The sequence below is a fragment of the Lates calcarifer genome, linkage group LG18 (genome assembly GCF_001640805.2).
Source record: "Lates calcarifer isolate ASB-BC8 linkage group LG18, TLL_Latcal_v3, whole genome shotgun sequence".
In the NCBI taxonomy this organism is placed as follows: Eukaryota; Metazoa; Chordata; class Actinopteri; family Centropomidae; genus Lates; species Lates calcarifer.
The window spans coordinates 14,342,681-14,362,685 of record NC_066850.1 but is presented as its reverse complement, the minus strand read 5'-3'; the positions used below and the strand labels follow the sequence as shown (position 1 = coordinate 14,362,685).

Genomic DNA, 20,005 nt, shown 5'->3' with positions numbered 1-20,005 from the left:
TATTCTTAAGTAAAAAAGCCTTCAAAGAATTTCTAAAAAGTAAGTACCAAATCATTTAAAGAACCTTAAAAAACCTTTAAAAAAGAAAACATTTAGAACCTTAAATAAATCACAATCTGTATCCAACCCATGAAAAGTACAAAACCTTAAAAAAAGTTTTAGTTATATAATAGTTATATAAGCATGAAACTTTAAAAAATGAATTAAAAACCCTCATAAGAATATCTGAACAATGAATGTAAAACCTTTAAAGGTTAAATATAAAATCTTAGAATATATATTTTCAAAAAGTTTAAAACACTGGAATCATAACATTTAATGCAATAAAATGCTTTGCATAACATCAGTTTCAAAATAGAGAAATACAACTCAAAGGTTTAGGAAGACACTTTTAATGATTTTATTCCAGACAACATTTAACAAATCACAGCAAAGATAATGACAGACATTTGACCACAAGGAAACACTTGTTAGAGCTGGTTAGGATCAATGTAGTTATGAGCACATTTTCCAAAGACAAACATGTCTACTAAGCATCTTTGTGATCAATTAATTAAATAGTTTTATCCTAAGCAGTTCAATGTTCTCACAAGTTTTGATAAAGACATGAGTCTTTGGAAAATGTGCCCATGACTAGATTACAGATGGTAGAGAAACACATGTTTTTATTTGAAGAACAGGAAACCAACACCGTTTACAGTGGATGGTAGAGGTCTTTTATCTTTTATCCAATAAACAGTTTCGTAACACTTGTTTTCTTTCATCCACTTCAGGTCTTCAGCTGCTGTCGTCTTCTCTTTCTGCAGAGACAAGAACCCGTATTAATCACGGAAGCTGATCAGTAATTGAAAATATTTTAAAGACAAAGGAACTATCTTAAGTTAGCCATCTTACCTTGTTTTCCACAGATACACACACACACTTATTTTGCCATTTCCAACAGTGCAATATCAGTACTAAAATTCTATTACTGTGTATATAGTCCTGTTTATAATTTTTATATATATATTTTTATATAATGCCTCTTTCTATTTTTGCTGCTGCAGGACTGATACAGGATAACCTTACTCAAATAAATATTTCTGAACACTGAATATCTTGCTGGTCTTTTTAATATTGTATGAAAATGAATATTTTTAGCCACTTGTAGCCAGAGGTTAGCGTTTATAGCCTCAATTATATATTTTAATTGCAAACTGCAAGTAGACAATGTTTCGCATTTCTGCATTACAAAACACTTTTGTGATGTTAAAAAAAAATTGTCATACTATAGTATGATGTTTTTTTTTTTTTTAGTTTTTGAAGCCTTACTATACTATGACATTTTTTTTGACATTTTTTTGAAGCCTTACTATACTATTTTTGACATTTTTTGAAGCCTTACTATACTATGACATTTTTTGACAATTTTTGAAGCCTTACTATACTATGACAATTTTTTTTTGACAATTTTTGAAATGCCTTACTATACTATGACATTTTTTTGACAATTTTTGAAGCCTTACTATACTATGACATTTTTTGATTTGAAGCCTTACTATACTATGACATTTTTGACATTTTTTGAAGCCTTACTATATCTATGACATTTTTTGACTTATTTTTTTGAAGCCTTACTATATCTATGAATTTTTTTTTGAAGCTTACTATTGACATTTTTTGACAATTTTTGAAGCCTTACTATACTATGACATTTTTTGACAATTTTTGAAGCCTTACTATACTATGACAATTTTTTGACCTTACTATATATGACATTTTTGAAGCCTTACTATATACTATGACATTTTTTGACATTTTTTTGAAGCCTTACTATACTATGACAATTTTTTTTTTGAAGCCTTACTATACTATGACATATTTGACAATTTTTGAAGCCTTACTATACTATGACATTTTTGACATTTTTGAAGCCTTACTATACTATGACATTTTTTGAAGCCTTACTATACTATGACATTTTTGAAGCCTTACTATACTATGACATTTTTTGAAGCCTTACTATACTATGACATTTTTGACAATTTTTGAAGCCTTACTATACTATGACATTTTTTGACAATTTTTGAAGCCTTACTATACTATGACATTTTTTGAAGCCTTACTATACTATGACATTTTTTGACATTTTTGAAGCCTTACTATACTATGACATTTTTTGAAGCCTTACTATACTATGACATTTTTTGAAGCTTATATACTATGACATTTTTGAAGCCTTACTATACTATGACATTTTTGACAATTTTTGAAGCCTTACTATACTATGACATTTTTTTTTTTTTGAAGCCTTACTATATTATGACATTTTTGACCAATTTTTTTGAAAGCCTTACTATACTATGACATATTTTTGAAAGCCTTTACTATACTATGACATTTTTTTGAAGCCTTACTATACTATGACAATTTTTTGAAGCCTTACTATACTATGACATTTTTTGAAGCCTTACTATACTATGACATTTTTTGACAATTTTTGAAGCCTTACTATACTATGACATTTTTTGAGCATTAATTTTTGAAGCCTTACTATACTATGACATTTTTTTTGAAGCCTTACTATACTATGACATTTTTTGAAGCCTTACTATACTATGACAATTTTTGCTTACTATACTATGACATTTTTTTGAAGCCTTACTATACTATGACATTTTTGAAGCCTTACTATACATATTGACAATTTTTGAAGCCTTACTATACTATGACATTTTTTGACAATTTTGAACGCTTACGTATACTATGACATTTTTTTGACATTTTGAAGCCTTACTATACTATGACATTTTTTTTGACCATATTATGAAGCCCTTTAACTATACTATGACATTTTTTGAAGCCTTACTATACTATGACATTTTTGACAATTTTTGAAGCCTTACTATACTATGACATTTTTTGAAGCCTTACTATACTATGACATTTTTTGACAATTTTTGAAGCCTTACTGATTACTATGACATTTTTTTGAAGCCTTACTATATATATGACAGAATTTTTTTGAAGCCTTACTATACTATGACAATTTTTTGAAGCCTATACTATGACATGAAGTTTAATAGATTGGACCAGAAGCTTACTATACTAATGACCATTTTTTTGAAATGGCCTTACTATACTATGACATTTTTATGACAATTTTTTGAAGCCTTACTATACTATGACATTTTTTGAGCCACAATTTTTTGAAGCCTTACTATACTATGCAACAATTTTTGAAACTATGACATGGCCTTATATACTATGACCATTTTTGAAGCCTTACTTACTATGACATTTTTTGAAGCCTTACTATACTATGACATTTTTTGAGCCTTATATATATGACAATTTTTGAAGCCTTCACTATTTTTATACTACTAATGACATTTTTTGAGACCTATACTATGACATTTTTTGAAGCCTTACTATACTATGACATTTTTTGAAGCCTTAATATACTATGACATTTTTGACAATTTTTGAAGCCTTACTATACTATGACCATTTTTTGAAGAGCCTTACTATGACTACAACAATTATTTTTTGGACAATATTTTTTTTGAAGCCTTACTATACTATGACATTTTTTGAAGCCTTACTATACTGTGACATTTTTCAACGAGTTTTTTATGCCTTACTATACTATGACATTTTTTGACAGTTTTTGACGCCATACTATACCTGTGACATTTTTTTGACCTTTTTTTGAAGTCTTACTATACTATGACATTTTTTTAAAGTTTTTTGATTCATTACTATACTATGACATTTTTCACCATTTTGACGTCATTCTGATTAGATTACTTTTGCTTCTGAATCACTTCTATATTACTGATTACTTTTAGTGTAACCTTTGATATTAGATTACTTTAACCATTACTTTTATATTACATATTTCTAAATTTAGTAAACTTTTAGTGATGCAAAGTACATTCAACTATTGCAAACTTCTTTTATAGTACAGATAACTATTACACCTTTCTTCTGATATTACTCATTACTTCTACATAACATTACTACTATAAATACAGATTACTAATACATTACTTAAATTATTTTTATTTTGCAAATTAGTTTCATTATTAGACTTTTTGATGTTAGTACTTCTGTCACATGGTTTTTGTTAAGGTCTGACATTTGAGAGACAGCTCAAGTGTCTCCTTTCGTAGTTATGTTTTTATAACTGAATAAATTGTTGATATTCAAAAATATCTTATTGATATGTTTGTTATAGAAATAAAAATATTTTCTTACCTTCGCTATTGGTGGATCCTGTTGTTTTTGTGAAAGGAGCTGAAACACATTGAACATTTGTTTAAAACCAGGTTTTTCCAAACACAACATTAATCAAAAATAACTACGACAAACATGGCATAACTGGTCATTATCTTTCCAATACTTTACAGTAACATTTATTATTTATTATTTCCTCCACCACAGACAGTCACATACGGAATCATTTTTTCAAAGTTCAACCTTCTTATTAACATATATTTAAAATGTTTTTGTTTTGTGTTGTTTTCCTTTAATGAATGACAACCAAATTTACAAAGGTCTTAACAGCAGCTTATCTGAAATTTTTAAGTAAATAAGTGTAGGACTGTTTGTTACACACTGTAAAGACATGATTAAAATCACCCTCTGACCAACAGTTAAAATTAACACACTTACAAACAACTCAATCCAATATTTAATTTGTAGAATTGATGTTGTTGTGTATGTTGTAGTCTAATATGTCAAGCACATACATAAGATTAAGAATTTCTGATCATGTACAATAACATCTGACATTTTTGATGCTTTACTATACTGTTACATTTTTATGCCTATTTTGGATTACTATTACTTCTGCATTGCTTTTATATTACAGATTACTTTTGCTGTTACTTCTAATATCAGATTACTTTTCCCATTGCATATTACTTTTCTAATTACATATTACTTCCAGATTTACAGATAACATTCACTGTTGCACACTACATCTAGTAACAGATTACTCTGACTATTACATCTTACTTCTGCTATTGCTACTTTTACATTACTTCTATTAATACAGATTACTTGTACATTATTTTTATATTGCAGATTACTTCTATTATTACACTTTTCTGATTTACTTTTCTGATTTAATGACTTAAACAATGTCAGTGCTCTGTGTTAGACGGTTACCTGGAGGCCTCTGTCCTGGTCTCAAAGAACTTCTTCATTGTACGAAGAGTCTCTGTGATCGTGGACTACGTCTCTGTGATCGCGGACAGTGTCTCTGAGATTATGGACAATGTCTCTGCGATCATGGACTATGTCTTTGTGATCGTGGACGATGTCTCTGAGATCATAGACGCTGTCTCAGTGATCATCGACAATGTCTCCATGATCGCGGGCAATGCCTTCAAATCGGTGACCCCCGTCTCCGCCGATTCTATCGCAAGGTCTCTACGAAGCATGGGCAATGTCTCTGATCATGGACAACGTCTCTCTCATCTTTGACAAGGTCTCTGCGATTGTGGACAATGTCTTTGATCGTGGACGATGTCTCCCTCATCCTCAACAATGTCTCTCCGATCATGGACCGTGTCTCTGAGATCATGGACAATGTTGCGGACAACGTGGTGACACCTGGAGGAAAGAGAAACATTCAAAGGAAAATGATCAATACACTACTACCTATTCCTCATCGACAGTTTAACCATGAAAACACAGATAAAAATTCAACATTACAGCTGAACCAGAGCATTTTCCAAACATTAGAGGGCTGTTTCAGAAAATGAACAGTTCACTGTCACCACCTCTTAAAGAACCAATAACAATAAATATTTGGGAAAAAGTAAAATGATTATTTATTTTGTGTCTATCAACTAATCACTGAAGTAGACGTGTATGTTACTGTGAACTGTACAACAATAATAAACACTAACAGTTACATATTACTGTTTTTATACCTCACTAGACTATGACATTTTTTTACATTTTTGACCACATCTTTCCTTCTGTTTGGATTACTTCTGCATTGCTTTTATATTCTAGCTTACTTTTACTGTTACATAACAAAACTTTACAAAGTGTGCGAAGACCCTATATGGAATTGCGCTGATTCTTCTCATCGTCCAAAATGAATCGCCTTTTTGAGGGCCAACAATTGCTCAAAAACTCATGAAACTTTGTGTATGTATTTCAGGGGCTCTATAGCGCCCTTGAATCATTCAAAAGTGATCCCCCATTGGGATTAATTTGCCGTAGGTGGACGAAATTCGGACCACATATATAACATGGCCAGATGTACAAAATGTCTTTAGATGCCATGACCTCAAACCAACAGGAAGTTGGCCATTTTGACGTTAATACACAAATTTTGCTCATTTTTCGCCATTTGGGGACATTGTATTTGAACGAACTCCTCCTAGAGATTTAATCATATCCACTTCAAACTTAGTCAGTATACTGCTAACGCCTTTGTGATTAAAAGTTATAAAAAGATTGAGTTTTTGTCAAAGGGTATGGCTGTGGTGGCACCTTAAATTTGCTGTTGCTAACGTTGATGTACCTAATATTATATAAGTAACGCTGATAGCTGCATGTCGTTTTGGTTCTAGCTAAGTCCAAAAATGACATTTAAAAAGGTGAAATGTGTACAATATAATCACATGACTAGAATAGAAACACAAGAAATAACTTGTAATTATCAAAGTCAGGCTGAGGATTCATTGTAAATAAGTACAAATGCTTTAGTGCTCTTTAGTCAGATGGTGATTTAGTTATTTAGTTATTGTGAATATGTGATGCAGATAAAAAGTTACAGACATGTCATACTGTTTCTGCTGCCAAAGTAGAGAGGGGAGGAGAGAGTTAATGTCTGAGATCGATCTGACTGATTTATTTATAATCGTGGGAAATATTCAACAGTGTGTGGATAAAAGAATCTTTGTTCTATCAAAGTGGAGATATAACAGTAAGTATGTGATCACTTAGTTTGATAAACTCTCTGTGTTTGTTAGAAGCTGTGTTGTGGAAAATGGAAAGCCTCGAATAAAACGATTCCACTGAGGTATAAAAAACATCAATTGATCTTTATTATTTGTCACTTTATTGTAAACTCTGTCCCTGTCGGGATCCTCCAGAAAGGTTGACGCCAATCTTCCAGTGATTCCACTGATCAGTAGTTGATGGAGTAGATGACAGGTTTTGATCTGATTCTCTGAGGTTAACCTGCCCCGGAACAGGTTAGCCGTTCAGCAGAAGTTACCGTGGTGATTTACCCCGATAAGAAGTGAACCACCATCGTAAAAGTGAAAACCCAGAGTTAAACCTGAGATTACCACGCTAACCGCAAATCCCGCTTCGTTTTACAGGCCTCAGGCGTAAAGCAGCCAAGTCAGACGCAATATAACACAAAATGAGACACAGAATGATGACAATGACATGGTAGACCACTATAAACTGAGTTAAACTGACCAGGATGGAACACAAAATTACAATGAGATGCAAGATGTCGGTAAAGTGACAACAATTACAACGGGGATTTGAACAGACTATCAAGAGCTTGAGTTTTCACCCGTCCACGTTGGAGGTCCGCAACTCATGTCCGGGACGCCTCAGTCACGGAAACACAAACACACTCTTACCCACGCGATAAAAACGACTGAAATGGAAATAAGGTTAAAAGAAGTCGTTGAAAAGAGAAGGCTAATTCTAACGCTCGCCGCTAACGCAAATGCTAACGCTAGGTAGTTTGCCCATTAGCCTTACCTTTGTGCCGCAGGTGTATTCAGCGTCCAGCATCACTCGTGTTCGACAAAAAGCAGCTTCAAAGCTTGTTTTAGCAGCCAGGCTTCTTCAGTGAGTAAGGTTTTTCACAGTACCGACAAACCGAACCAACGGCCCAGACGTTGATTTATATCTGTTTTCCGACTTCCTTTCTCCGCCTTTCTGCGCTCCACCCGGAAGGTCATCATGGCCGATGACGACACACGATGTAGCCAATGACAATACACGCAAGCCAACAACATTAATATTTAGTAGTCCTGGCATTAGCACACAGTAGAGCTCTAATCCTGGCTGGCATGTTCCCCACAAGTCTTTCACGCTGTTGAGGGGTAATCTTGTCCCATTCTTCTTGAATTACCGCTTTTAATTCTTCTAAATTCTTTGGTTTACGCTTTGAAACAGACCTTTTGATAATCCACCACAGATTTTCAACGGGGCTCATGTCCACTCTAAGACCTGCCTCCACCATGCTTGACAGTAGGTACTGTACATGCTGGAGATAATGCTTGGCCTAGCCTTCTGCGTACCTTCACATTATCAGGAGGAGGATAAAGCTGGAAACTGGACTCATCTGACCACAGAATCTTCTTCCAATTCCTGGCTGTCCGGTTCTTGTGTGCTTGGGCCCAACGACGCCGGGCTAACCTCTGTCTCTCATTGATCAGGGGCTTCTTGACAGCCTTGTAGGACCTTAAGCCATGATCTGAAAGTGGGCCACGTACAGTGCGGGTGGAACACTGGACACCAGTTTGGTTTGAGAACTGCTGCTGAAGCTCCTGTGATGTCATTCAGCGGTTTTCCCTGCACATGCGAATCAGGATGCGGTCATTTCTTGCTGGAGAAACCCTTGGACGCTCAGATCTTGGTTTGTCTTCCAAGCTGTTGGTTCGTCTCTATTTCTGCAGAGTGTATCTAACTGCTGAAGGTCTGCATCTGCACTTCCTGGCTATCTGGCGGCAGCTGTACCCTTCCTGGCTGAGAATCCGTATCTTCAGGCGTGTTACCTGCGTTAGGTTCCTTGTTAATGAGCCATTTTAGTCTCTGAAGAACATGTATTGTTCAAGAAATATTTTTCTCCTCCCTCTCCTACATCATGTCTGGACCCAGAGTATTACATGCCTGTGTGGTAAAACACCAAACAGAAACATTACTGTTTCTTTATTGTCCCCCTCTTCATTTTCTTACAATGGAATGATTTCATGTTTGTGCTCTTATCCACAGAGGAGCATTTATGTTCTTTTTTTGATCGATACACCGATGTTTTCTGATGAAAATTGCAATATTTAACTTTCTGGCAGAAGTAGAGTTGTGATTGGCGGTGTTAGTAATTAATCAATAACAGCGTCAATCAGTCAGCTGTTAGTTGTTAACACATGGTGTATAATGTTTATCTTCTATAGTTTGCATTTGATCGAACTGCAGACTCAGTATTTCCCTTGAGATGTAGAACTGTAAGTGCTCCTTGTGGACACATTTGGTCGTCGTAGCAGCAAAGTGACAGAATTCAGTGGGGGAATTGAGCTGTTTAATTAGAGTGAGCTGTCAAGTAGAAAAACTGAATCTTTATTGTTTCAAGAGGAAATTAACTGCGCTGCACAGGGATAACTTATATACAAGCCATAGAAGATTATTTCAGATGCAGTGTGGGGCGGGGTATAACCTTTAGTCTATAGGTACAACCTGTAGCGATGTTATTACGTTATAACGTGAAAATTTTCACGTTTCAGTTGAAGCTCATCATGATATCATCCACCTCGCTCAGTAATAGCAAAATCTCGCCATGTCTTAATCCAAGCACGAAGCAAAGCTCTACCAAATCGTGTAAATGAGCAATTTTCTGTTTCTCCGTTGTTCTACACCATTTCATTTAATATCACGTTTCAACCATAGACTGTCTATGGTTTCAACGTACAACTAACTTATTACGTTATTACGTCAAACAAAGTTATCACGTTATAATCTTTATATACAGTCTATGGTTATAATGTGTGAGTTATAACGTTATCACGTGATAGTGGTCAGTTTTTATTTTTCTGGTGTGGCAGCAATACGCTCCCGTCATGGTGAGTTAGGTTTTTTTTAATCGTGATAAATGCACGTCAAGAAAAGATTCCCATGATCCCACAGTTTGTAGTTTACAGATTAGCCTGCTAGCGCTGGCTAGCAAAGCAAATACAAAGCAGGAGAGGAAGGAGTCTTCAGTTCAACAAGAGGTAAATGGCTTTCGGCTGCCAACTGCTCCAATAAATAAAGTAAACAATAGTGTTGTTTAACGTTACTTCATGACTTCATATTTCGTTGCTTGGAGACCAAAACGCGAGCTGGGTTGTAAATGAAGTTAGCACAACAAGCTAATATCAGTTGTACTAACATTAACTACGTGGCTCACCAAAGTGTTTACTAAAGTTAGCTTGTTTAGCAGACGCGTTAAGTCACTCAGAACTTTGCTTGAATTGTGGTTGTTTGTGTCTAAACTAAGAGAACACGTCTGAGCCGTGCTAATGACCGCTTACTTAAAGCATAGTACCGCAACTTGGCATGGAAAATGTTAGAAAGGCAGTGTCCGATAACGGGCGCAGTAAAGTAGCTAACTGGCTAGTTAGCATATCAAGTCGCGGGACATGGGGCGCGATATTTAAATATAACACAAAGCTTTTGACACAATCCTGATATAGTTTAAAGTGCATTGCATCAGTATTGTGATCAGCAAAAGCCAGTCTATAGGCTAAACCTCCATTGTCTCCAGTGTGGGTAATCTTAGTTGCTTGTACTTGAACAGAGCAGATGCCAACAAACATCAGCCTGTCCATATAAAGTTTCTTTTGTGACACTGCGGTTGTATTTACTGAAATACTGAAATTCAGCGTTGTGTCAGTTTATTCTGGTCAAGTGACATTATTGTGATAATCGCCACATAGACCAGACAGGATGCTTGATGATAAGTGGCTGGTGTTAAAGTGGTTCAGTAGTTGTGATCGCAGACTGCGTATCCATAACAGAGCCAGCAGCCAGAGAGCGGAGCTAACTAATCACTTGAGATTGATTCAGAGCCTTGAGATTTTTAAGTAGCTAGGGGACTCTTCTCAAAGCCACCATGGTTACTAACTAACAACAAAGTCAACCTTCATTCTTCCCTCTGAAATCACCACACCACAGACAGACTGCAGACAGTCTTTGTCACTGTTATAGTACTAACAGCTTTTATTTCTCTCTTTGGGATACAGACTACAGTGCTCTGTTTGGTTTACCTGTCTTTTCCTTATCTCCTCCTATCTTTTACTCTTTCCTGCAGAGGTAAGATGACCTCGTCTGCCCTTGGCCAGTCGGCATCCCTGGTTCCAAACCTGGAGCCCGGGATGGGGAAGTCTGCAGCCATGCTGGGGTTGTCTGCTGGGCTTGGGGGAGCAGAGATGGAGCTGCAGAAAATGCTCATAGATGAGAGGATGAAGTGTGAAAACCACAGGACCAACTACCAAACGTTGAAGGCTGAACATGCAAGGTAAAACTAAATGGAAAAAAAAAAAGTTTTTTAAATCATGGTGAAAAGACAATCTTTTCAGTCTGCTGTTCACCATACTTCACAGTTTGCTATGGCGGTTAGGTATCTGTATTGTATGTTCCATCTTTTTCATAGCCTTCAGGATGAGTTTACGCGGGCGCAGGGTGAACTGAAGCGGCTGCTGAGCGACAGGCAGGCTCAGCAGGAGAAACTGCAGCTGCTGTTGGCTGAGCTGCGAGGAGAGCTGCTGGACAAAACCAGGGAGCTGGAGGAGCTCCGACTGCAGGTACACTTTGATCAAGAAGAGAGGAAAGGGTGGAACTTAACTCCCTTTTTTTCTCCCCACAAAATATATTTAAATCAGTTCTTTGTGACTAAACTTCCACTGACTTACTGGATACAAATGTGTGTGTTTGTGTTGACCAGGTGATGACCCCTCAGCGGTTGGAGTTGCTCAGAGCTCAGGTGCAGCAGGAGATGGAGGCTCCAGTCAGAGAGAGGTTCAACAAACTCGAGGAGGTCAGCCTCTCTCTGTTTGTTTTTTTTTCTTTATTACAAGCTGCTAATATCAGACAGCAGTCAGCTCTCTCACTTCAGTACACAAGAGAGAGAACAGTAGTATCACTGTTAGAGCTATGACCCTGTACTGTGTCTGGTTCACAGTGTCCTGCCATTTTGTAATAGATTTTGATGAAATCATATTTGAAGTTAATTGTGTCAAAACTAGCTTAATTGCTGTCTTTGCTAACAAAGATGTTCTAAATGAAAAGACATGGAGGTAATAATTGATTTTTGATGCATTTCCTGCCTGTGGCAACTTCAGTGACAACCTTATAATATAGTGGTGCAGGAATGAGTCCTAAAACCTAGCAGTAAGTTAGCATTTTAGCACTTCCACTTCCCTTGTCCCAAAGTCAGTGGGTTTTTGAATATGTTTTTGGTTAAATACCTTAAATACGGTCAGCACAAGCTCAAGACATTTTTAAACTGAAATACAAGTTGGAAGCTTAGTGGTGGTGATGTTGATGTCATGTGACCATGGTGTAGTTTGTTTATAACCAGTAGCTTTTTACTTCTAGTTATTGTATTTAGGTTTCAAAAATCATAACAGTGATTTTCATTTGTGAAGATCATCTAATGAACAAAACATGTATCATAAACTTTTGTTGATCACAGAGCTTCATTTCTGGAAGGAACTTAATAAACTTCGTACATGTGTAGCATCATAATATAGGTATATTAAAATACGACTGAAACCACAGTTTCTGAGCAGTCGGATGGTTGGATGATGGATGAACTTTATGAGTAATATCCACACTCAGTGGACTGTTTCTTTTAAATAATATTTTCTTACTCTCATTGCAGCCCTTCTCTGCTCTTTTCAGTCACTGTTTAGATCAAATGAAAATATGCATTTGTACCTGAAATTTTGTGTTGAAAACTTGTTGGTTGTAACTGAAGAAATAATGTGGAGAAAAAAAGAAAAAAAGATTTGTCATTGTGGAATTTATTGTCAGTCATTTGCATGAATAAGCAGCTGCAAATGGCCTCTGCTGATGAGGGAAATTGCTGCTATTATCCTTTAGTACCTGCTCTACACATGGCACCAGCAGCTGTGATTGTCAAGTCCATAGCAACAGTCAAGAGATTAGCATTGATTGCCTATTGAAAATCATTTGAAAATCTGTGGTTTCAAAGGAATAGCAGATAATTTCCATTTTTATCTGCTTGATTGCACCCTCCCTCCTCTCACTGATCTGTGGCTAATATGTGTAACTTGTGGTTTTTCACAGGAGACAGAGAAGTACAGATCTGAGTACAACAAGTTGAGGTATGAGTACACCTTCCTCAAGTCCCAGTTTGACCACCAGAGGGAGGAACATGCTCATATACTGGAGGAGAGGAGGATTCGCTATGAGGCAGAGGTGTGTGCCTTTGCTGAGATACACTTGTGTCTAAAATAATGATAAATACTAACTTAGTAAATGAGATCAAAAATATTCATACCTTGTTGTCAGATCTCTCGTCTGGAGAAGGATAGGGAGGACCTGGTGGCTCAGTACCAGGGCTCAGACCCTCTGCGTGACGGGAAACGAGTGGAAGCTCTGCTGAGGGAGAAAGCCCAGCTCCACCTACGGCTAAAGGGCCTGGAGGCAGAGGTGGCCGAGCTCCGAGCACAGAAGGAAAACTCGGGTCAGCAGGCTGAGAACGTCCAACGTATCCAGATCAGACAGCTGTCAGAGTCTCAGGCTGCAGTGAAGTCACTGGAGGTGAGACGACAAAGTCATCTCATAGCGTGTTGGGATTGGATTAACATCACACATCATCTGTTTTTGTCTGCTGTATCTTTTAGTTATTTGCTGCAGCAATTATTAAACTTACCTGCAGGATTATCACAGTTCATCTTGCATCATAATGTAATTGGTCGTTGGTTTGACAGGTGGAGCGTCAGTCACTACGTCTGCAGCTGGAGCGGATGGAGAGTGAGCTTCATCAGAGCCACGAGCAGAACAGCCAGCTCACAGGGCGACTGCACAAAGCTGAGAGAGAGGTCAACTCCCTCACCTGCCAGGTGCACTGCTCTATGACCTCTGAAATGTTTTATTAACTGTAACATTACATGAGCCATTGTTGAGCAGTGTCTGCGTGTCAATGCCAGATTAAGTAAGAGACTGATGATTCTGGAAAAGTTTGTCTGTAACAACAATAACATGAAACCTTTTTCTCTCTCCAGCTTCATTCTCATTTAGGTTGACTGGCTTTCAGATCAGTGTTTCATTGTCATGAGAGTATTGATAGATACTTTATCATACAGTTGATCTATTTACAATGGATAAAGTGAAAAGCTGATCTAATTGCCAATGAAGCTTAAAGCAGCCTGTTGTGATATTGTTAAGAAAATAGACAACTACAGCAAATATATTAGTACAGGAAAATACCTTACTAATATAGTAACTAGTATACAGGTGTGAATTATATGAAGGACCACAAGTGCCATAGAAGAAGTTACAAAAACAGCTTCAAACAGTCAATAAATACAATAAATACATTAGAATCTGTATTCTTAATTCAATGTGTGGCACCAGTTATTCATTTCTCCTTTAAACTGCACATTGATATAGATTTTTAAATGCCATTATTTATTAATTCTTTTGTACTTTGCAATTTGTAAATTCTTTTTTATAATGCCTCATTTTACTGGCCTTAAAATATCAAACAATTCATTACATTGTAATTTAGTCAGTTTATGTATGGGTAAATAAATTAGTTTAACACAGTTATTAATGCCTATTATTATTGTATAATTAATTACGAATGAATTAAATGCTTACTATTTCTTTGACACTTGCGGTCCTCCACTGATTCATATACAATTGCAAGAAAAATGGAATGCTAAGCAAAGAAAAAAAATATATATAGATGATGGTAAAAAGAGACATTTCTAACAACATCCAGCAAGTGTCCTCTGTCTATCACTGTGGCCACATACTCACTCTGTTCTTCTTCTCAGATTGAAAGCCTGAAGCATTCACATAAACTGGAGGTGGCCAGCATCAAACTGGAGTGTACCCGCTCTAAAGGGGAGATGGAGAGGGAGAGAGACACTCTGCAGGGGCAGATGGAAGGTATGGATCTCTCTCTCTCCCTCCCTCACACACACACACACACACACACACACTGCTCAACTCTCTGCAGTGAGATGTGCTGAGGTCCTGACTTTCTGTTTGTCTTATGCCTGTTTTTTGTTTTCTTACAACTTCCTTTGATTTGATTTGATTTACTGACTCGGGGCTGTGATTACACAGTATGGAGAATTAAGTCTTTTATGTCATTCATCTCTACCTCCCACATTCATTGTGTGGGAGACCTGTCAAAGGGCCAAAAATAAGTGTGTTCATAACCATGTGACCTAACTCTATATAGGTTGTTTATGTACAATATCACAGTCATCTTGTTTTTAGTCACATTTTCCATCACAGAAATAAGCTGACTGTTCTTAGAACTAACTTTTCACTTCCCTTTGTCAAAAATGCCTCTGACTATAAAAGTATGTTTCACCTTTTCAGTTAGTGACTACAGAGTCTAAGCTGTGCTCTGTACTCTGTACCTATGATCAGGCATAGTCAGATTATAATTAACCAAAAATTCAAAATGTGGTCCAGACCTCCCTCTGAAGAAGAATCCACAAACTGTTACAGTGTGCATCCCCATCACTCTCAGACTCTCACAGTAACTCTGTGTGCCTCAGGTCTGCAGGCAGATGTGGAGGTGCTAAAAGCTGCAGTGGAGCGACACAAAGAAGTTCTGGTGGAGAAGGAGAGGGAGACCATTAGGAAGGTGCAGTCGGCCCGAGAGGAGGAGTTCCGCAAAACTGCAGCTTTGCATGAGGAAAAGTGAGAATCACCTTTGTGTCATTTCAGTTACTGATAAAAAAATGTTTGAATCCTTGAAAAGGATGAGAAAGTGTGGGTGCTGCATTTAATACGGTTTTATGTTTTTAGGTTGGAGTTGGAGAATCATCTTGCCACACTGGAACAGCAGAGGGTGCTGCAGGACGCTGCAGAACACGCCCAGAAGGAAGAGTGGGAGGAGCGTCTCCGCAGTGCCCAGCAAGGCGAGGAGTCAGCCCGCAAAGAAGTGCAGAGCGTGAGGTTCGCTTTACACAGAACACTGAGTGTTACTAAATCTACACAGTTGCATTAGTCAGAGGGGAATTCTGTTGAATCTCAGCTGCATGGTGACACTGTCTCAACTCTGAGGTTTAGACACCAGTAAATAAAACACATAGGAGCACACGTAGAGGGCCACAGCACATTTGTTGAAACACAATTCGATCAAATAAAAGTGGAGGAGGGTGTGAGATGATGCACTGCATATACCAGCTATCACTTCTCTGTGGTTGTTTGATGTTTTGAAAAAGCATTTCCTTTTCAGCATTTTTACCCTAGTTTCTTTTCCTGTACAAACATTTTGGGGAACGGAAACTGGGGAAAAAAGGTCAACTATCCTGCATGATGGCATTTTATTTAATGTTTTAATTACTGTTTTACTCAGAACCAGACTTCAGCAGCAGAACTCACAGCTTGAGGAGCTGGAGAGACAGAAAGCAGAGATTTCTGAGCTGCAGCAGGTTAGTCCTTAACCTCAAGATACAAAGTCCTGAAGCTGTCATTGCTAAGGTTTGTATGCTTTAAATAACTGTGACTGTGTTTGACCCAACAGCAAAACCAAGATCTTGGTGTCCAGCTGGGGACACTGTCACACTCCGAAAGTGACTTAATGGAGACAAATCGGCGCCTCAGAGAAACACTGGACCGAGTCAGGGAGGAGCTGAGGACGGCAAGAGGCCAGGCAGAGAAGAGCCAACACGAGGCAGAGAGGTACATCAGCTGCTCTGTCTTCACATAATCAGCTTAACTTAGCATGACCTCTCATTTGAAACACTTTTTTTTCTTCTGTCTTCTCTCTGTCTGTTGTTTCGTCTTCAGGGTGTTGGAGGACCGTCAGATCGAGTGGTTGGAGGAGAAACACAAGCTGCAGAATCGAGAGGCCGAGCTGCAGCACAAATACTCTCAGGTCAAAGAGAAACTGCAGAGGGCAGCAGTGGCCCAGAAGAAGGTACTGATGCTCTCTACAATGTCCTTTACTCCAGCAGGTTGGAAATTATCAACATTGTAGCTCTCAGAAAGAATTTAGATGCAGTTACAAATAGAGGTTTCTTTGTGCTGTGTGTGTGTGTGTGTGTGTGTGTGTGTGTTGTATAGAGGAAGACGCTGACAGAGAACAAAGAGAAGAGACTGCAGGATAAGATCCAGTTGCTGGAGGCAAAGATAGAGGAACTGGAACTGGAAGCTGCTGCAGCCAAGAAGTAAACATCAACTATCATTTCATGAATGAAATAATCCAGTGATGTTTAACTGCCAGGAAATCTGCTGCGTCACCGGTCAAAGCAGCTTGCAACCCGAGATGTTTTATATGATATCTCTTGTAAGGATGATGTCCTGATTGAATTATCCAACAAACATAAATCCTAACTTCCTTTTTTCCCTTTGTCCAGACGTTCATCATTCTCAGAGGAACAGGCTCAACTCAGCCGACGGTTGAAGGAGCTGCAGCGACGACACAACGAGTTTCGACGCCTCCTGCTGGGCGGACAGGGTCCTTTCAGCACAGGCCCCGCGTTTCTGACCTCCTCCCCCACCCCCTTCCTCCTCTTGGGGTCTGAGGGGCCATTATCCAACATCCCAGTAAGTACAGCAGTGAACAGACACGTTTGCAGCAAGAAAGAAATTCTTTGTTAAACAGGTAGAGTCTAATGTCTACACCCACAGCAGCAGGAAGTAGTCCAGAATGCAATGCAGCAACAGCACAGGTTGAATTTTGAGGAAATGGAGCCTCCTACTCGGACTCTCCTGTCAGATGCAGAGAAGCCACAGCTGAATGTAACAAGCGAACACCTCCTCTCTGTGGGCTGTTATAGAGCATTCCCTGAAATGTCACAAATATCACAAACAAAAATACATGGCAGAGGCTGACAGTAAATCATAATAATATCTCACTCTGTAGGTCTGAGCTACTCCAACACCATGATACCAACGTGTGACCATAGAATGATTTAGGTTTACCGAAGTGTCAGTGAACACACAGGAAGCAGGGTGCATGTGTAACTCACATTTACTTCCAGTATATGTGTGTGTGTGTGAGAAAGAGATGCATTAATGTAGCAATGCCAGTCAGGCTGTTGTAACACTGTTGCTTTTGCCATCTTTTTGTATGCGTGCTGCAGGAGGAGCAGCATCAGAGGGAGCTCTCTCTGCTGCGCAGGAGGCTGGAGGATCTGGAGAGTGCCCAGCAGCAGCAGCTGGAGGAACTGGGGTCTCTGGTGCAGAGGGACCGGGAGCCCACTCCCCAGCCTGGCCTCTGACCCCTACACTACTTCCCTTTGGACTTGCAATATAATTACAGAGTGAGACGGGCCCTGTTTTCAAATCAAGGACACAAACAGTGTTTTTACAGAATAGAAACATTATTTATTGACGTATTTACATATAAATGTAATGCATTTTGTCAGGGTCTACACCTCTTGCTAATATTGGCAGGACTTTGAAATGCTAATTGACCGTGATGTCCTCAGGGTTTGATTTTGTATTGAGATGCTTGTTGTTTACAGATGTTTGCTCATTCTGGAGAAACAGTTTTTATATCGAGGAGCCAATAGAAAGGCTCAAGACACTACAGGCTGCAAATTGCACAATGTTTATACAGACTGTTGATGTCACTCCAACATGTTTTACTTGAATTGTTTTGAAAAAATGAACTTTTTTTGTGACAAACAATATCTGTGTTTTGACTCTGTCCTTGAGTTGTGATCCTAACAGTGTCACGTGGCAACAAGTCTGTTTACATTGAGCAGTAGTTGTTCACTGTGACACTACAGTAAAGAACTAAACCTCCATTAGACACAAGACCAGCAGAATGTGTCACATATAGTTACAAAATAGCATTCAGCAGAAGTGTCCCTTTATAGAAACTACTGACAGGATGTTTGCAAAACTCCTCACAGACTAATGAAACAACCCACGTGGTCAGCAGCCCCTCTAACAGTTTATTAACTCAGTACCTCATCTCCATCTTAGTAACGGGAGGATGACACGCTGGCCACAGTCTCCTCTGTCGTCGCCTGACAGCTTCATAAGAGCCTTCCTGTCGCTGCGTCGCTCAGAGCTCCACTCAGTTCATTCCATATGAGTTAAAGACAGGCAGCTTAGTTCCAGGTGCAGCTCTTCAGTCCATCAAACAGGTTTTTAAGGTGATGCAGTTGCTCGGTCAGCTCAGTAGGGGCTCCGTTCTGGTCAAGCTTCTCTCTTATCTGTAGGAAAATAAAACCAGGATCAGGCATTTTACAGCCACATTGCAATTTAAAATCCTTATCTTTCTGCTTGTAGCTCCAAAATCATCCACCATAACAAGCTTTTTACTGTGGTACTAGGTTCATAGATAAAAAAAGAAACATTATTTCATCTTCTAGTTTATAAATGTGTTGAATCTTTTAAGGAATTCTCTGTAAAGACTTAGAATAAGGCAGATTAGTCATCTTATAATAAGTGACACTCTGTGTACTGAGGTTTGAAAATGCGCCACTCTGTGCACAGGAACAGGAAACAACGGCCTGATAAAGAAGCAAAGGGAAAATCAGAAGGCTTTCAATCTCATTTCCTCTAAACGCACACGCACTCACAGTCTCATGTGACTGTTGGTTTCACAAGTGAAGACTCTGTGGCCTGTGGCTCAGATGCAGCTTAGTCTGAGATGACAGCAAATAAAATGTATGTATGAACACTTGGACCAGCTGTTCTCATGAAATAAAAACCACCAGTATAAATATGAAATATTATGACGCATGGTGCACCGCCTATTTTTGATGCATATGATAGTCAGTGGTAAAGCCTAAAGAAAGTCTGTGTGATTCTGATTAGACGGTGGGTTAACATGGTTAAATTTCTCTCCTTTGTCTCAATAACAGCTAGAAGAGTCCTGCAGTTTAAATTTGTTGACTCAGATCTGATCTGTAGCCAGTGTTAAAAGCAAAATGCTGCTGAGTTCTGAATTTTTTCTGACAAACTCATCCAAAATTATGCAATTTCTCTCCAGTGGTCAAAGTGAAACTTGCCAGTCATATTGTTCATTTCAGACAGCTGGCAGTTGGTCACCCACCACAGATTTAATGAGGGCTGTTATTACGATAAAAAAAACCCTGCA

General features: G+C 38.2%; 2 protein-coding genes and 1 long non-coding RNA gene across 27 annotated transcripts in view; 1 reads left to right on the top strand and 2 right to left on the bottom strand.

Annotated features, from left to right (window-relative positions):
* Positions 1-306: 306 nt before the first annotated feature.
* On the bottom strand, positions 307-8,135 carry LOC127143555 (uncharacterized). Its single transcript, XR_007815097.1, has 4 exons — positions 7,729-8,135; positions 5,155-5,601; positions 4,240-4,278; positions 307-800 (listed from the first exon to the last, which is right to left on the bottom strand). It is a non-coding gene; the product is annotated as an uncharacterized LOC127143555 (long non-coding RNA).
* Positions 8,136-9,814: 1,679 nt separating this feature from the next.
* Positions 9,815-18,582, top strand: cep83 (centrosomal protein 83). Its single transcript, XM_018702895.2, has 16 exons — positions 9,815-9,959; positions 11,039-11,245; positions 11,381-11,531; positions 11,672-11,764; positions 13,039-13,170; positions 13,264-13,515; positions 13,686-13,817; positions 14,757-14,871; positions 15,495-15,639; positions 15,748-15,897; positions 16,301-16,376; positions 16,469-16,626; positions 16,735-16,864; positions 17,011-17,114; positions 17,304-17,493; positions 18,033-18,582. The coding sequence occupies exons 2-16, from the start codon at positions 11,046-11,048 to the stop codon at positions 18,168-18,170; spliced, it is 2,166 nt and encodes a 721-aa protein (XP_018558411.1). The 5' UTR covers positions 9,815-9,959; positions 11,039-11,045; the 3' UTR covers positions 18,171-18,582.
* The window catches only part of plxnc1 (plexin C1), a 49,473-nt gene continuing 47,721 nt past the window's right edge, over positions 18,254-20,005 (bottom strand). For all 25 annotated transcript variants that reach the window (XM_051077829.1, XM_051077827.1, XM_051077822.1 and 22 more), the window contains exon 31: positions 18,254-19,115. In XM_051077829.1, the coding sequence (XP_050933786.1) occupies positions 19,011-19,115 (105 nt within the window). In that variant the 3' untranslated portion in view covers positions 18,254-19,010. The remainder of the gene's footprint in view (positions 19,116-20,005) is intronic.

Bases quoted from the DNA above. Each gene is read 5' to 3' on its own strand.
- cep83 (XM_018702895.2), top strand. From the start codon at position 11,046: ATGACCTCGTCTGCCCTTGGCCAGTCGGCATCCCTGGTTCCAAACCTG. The intron at 16,377-16,468 runs GTTAGTCCTTAA...TTGACCCAACAG, and splicing joins AGATTTCTGAGCTGCAGCAG to CAAAACCAAGATCTTGGTGT. The intron at 16,627-16,734 runs GTACATCAGCTG...TTTCGTCTTCAG, and splicing joins AGCCAACACGAGGCAGAGAG to GGTGTTGGAGGACCGTCAGA.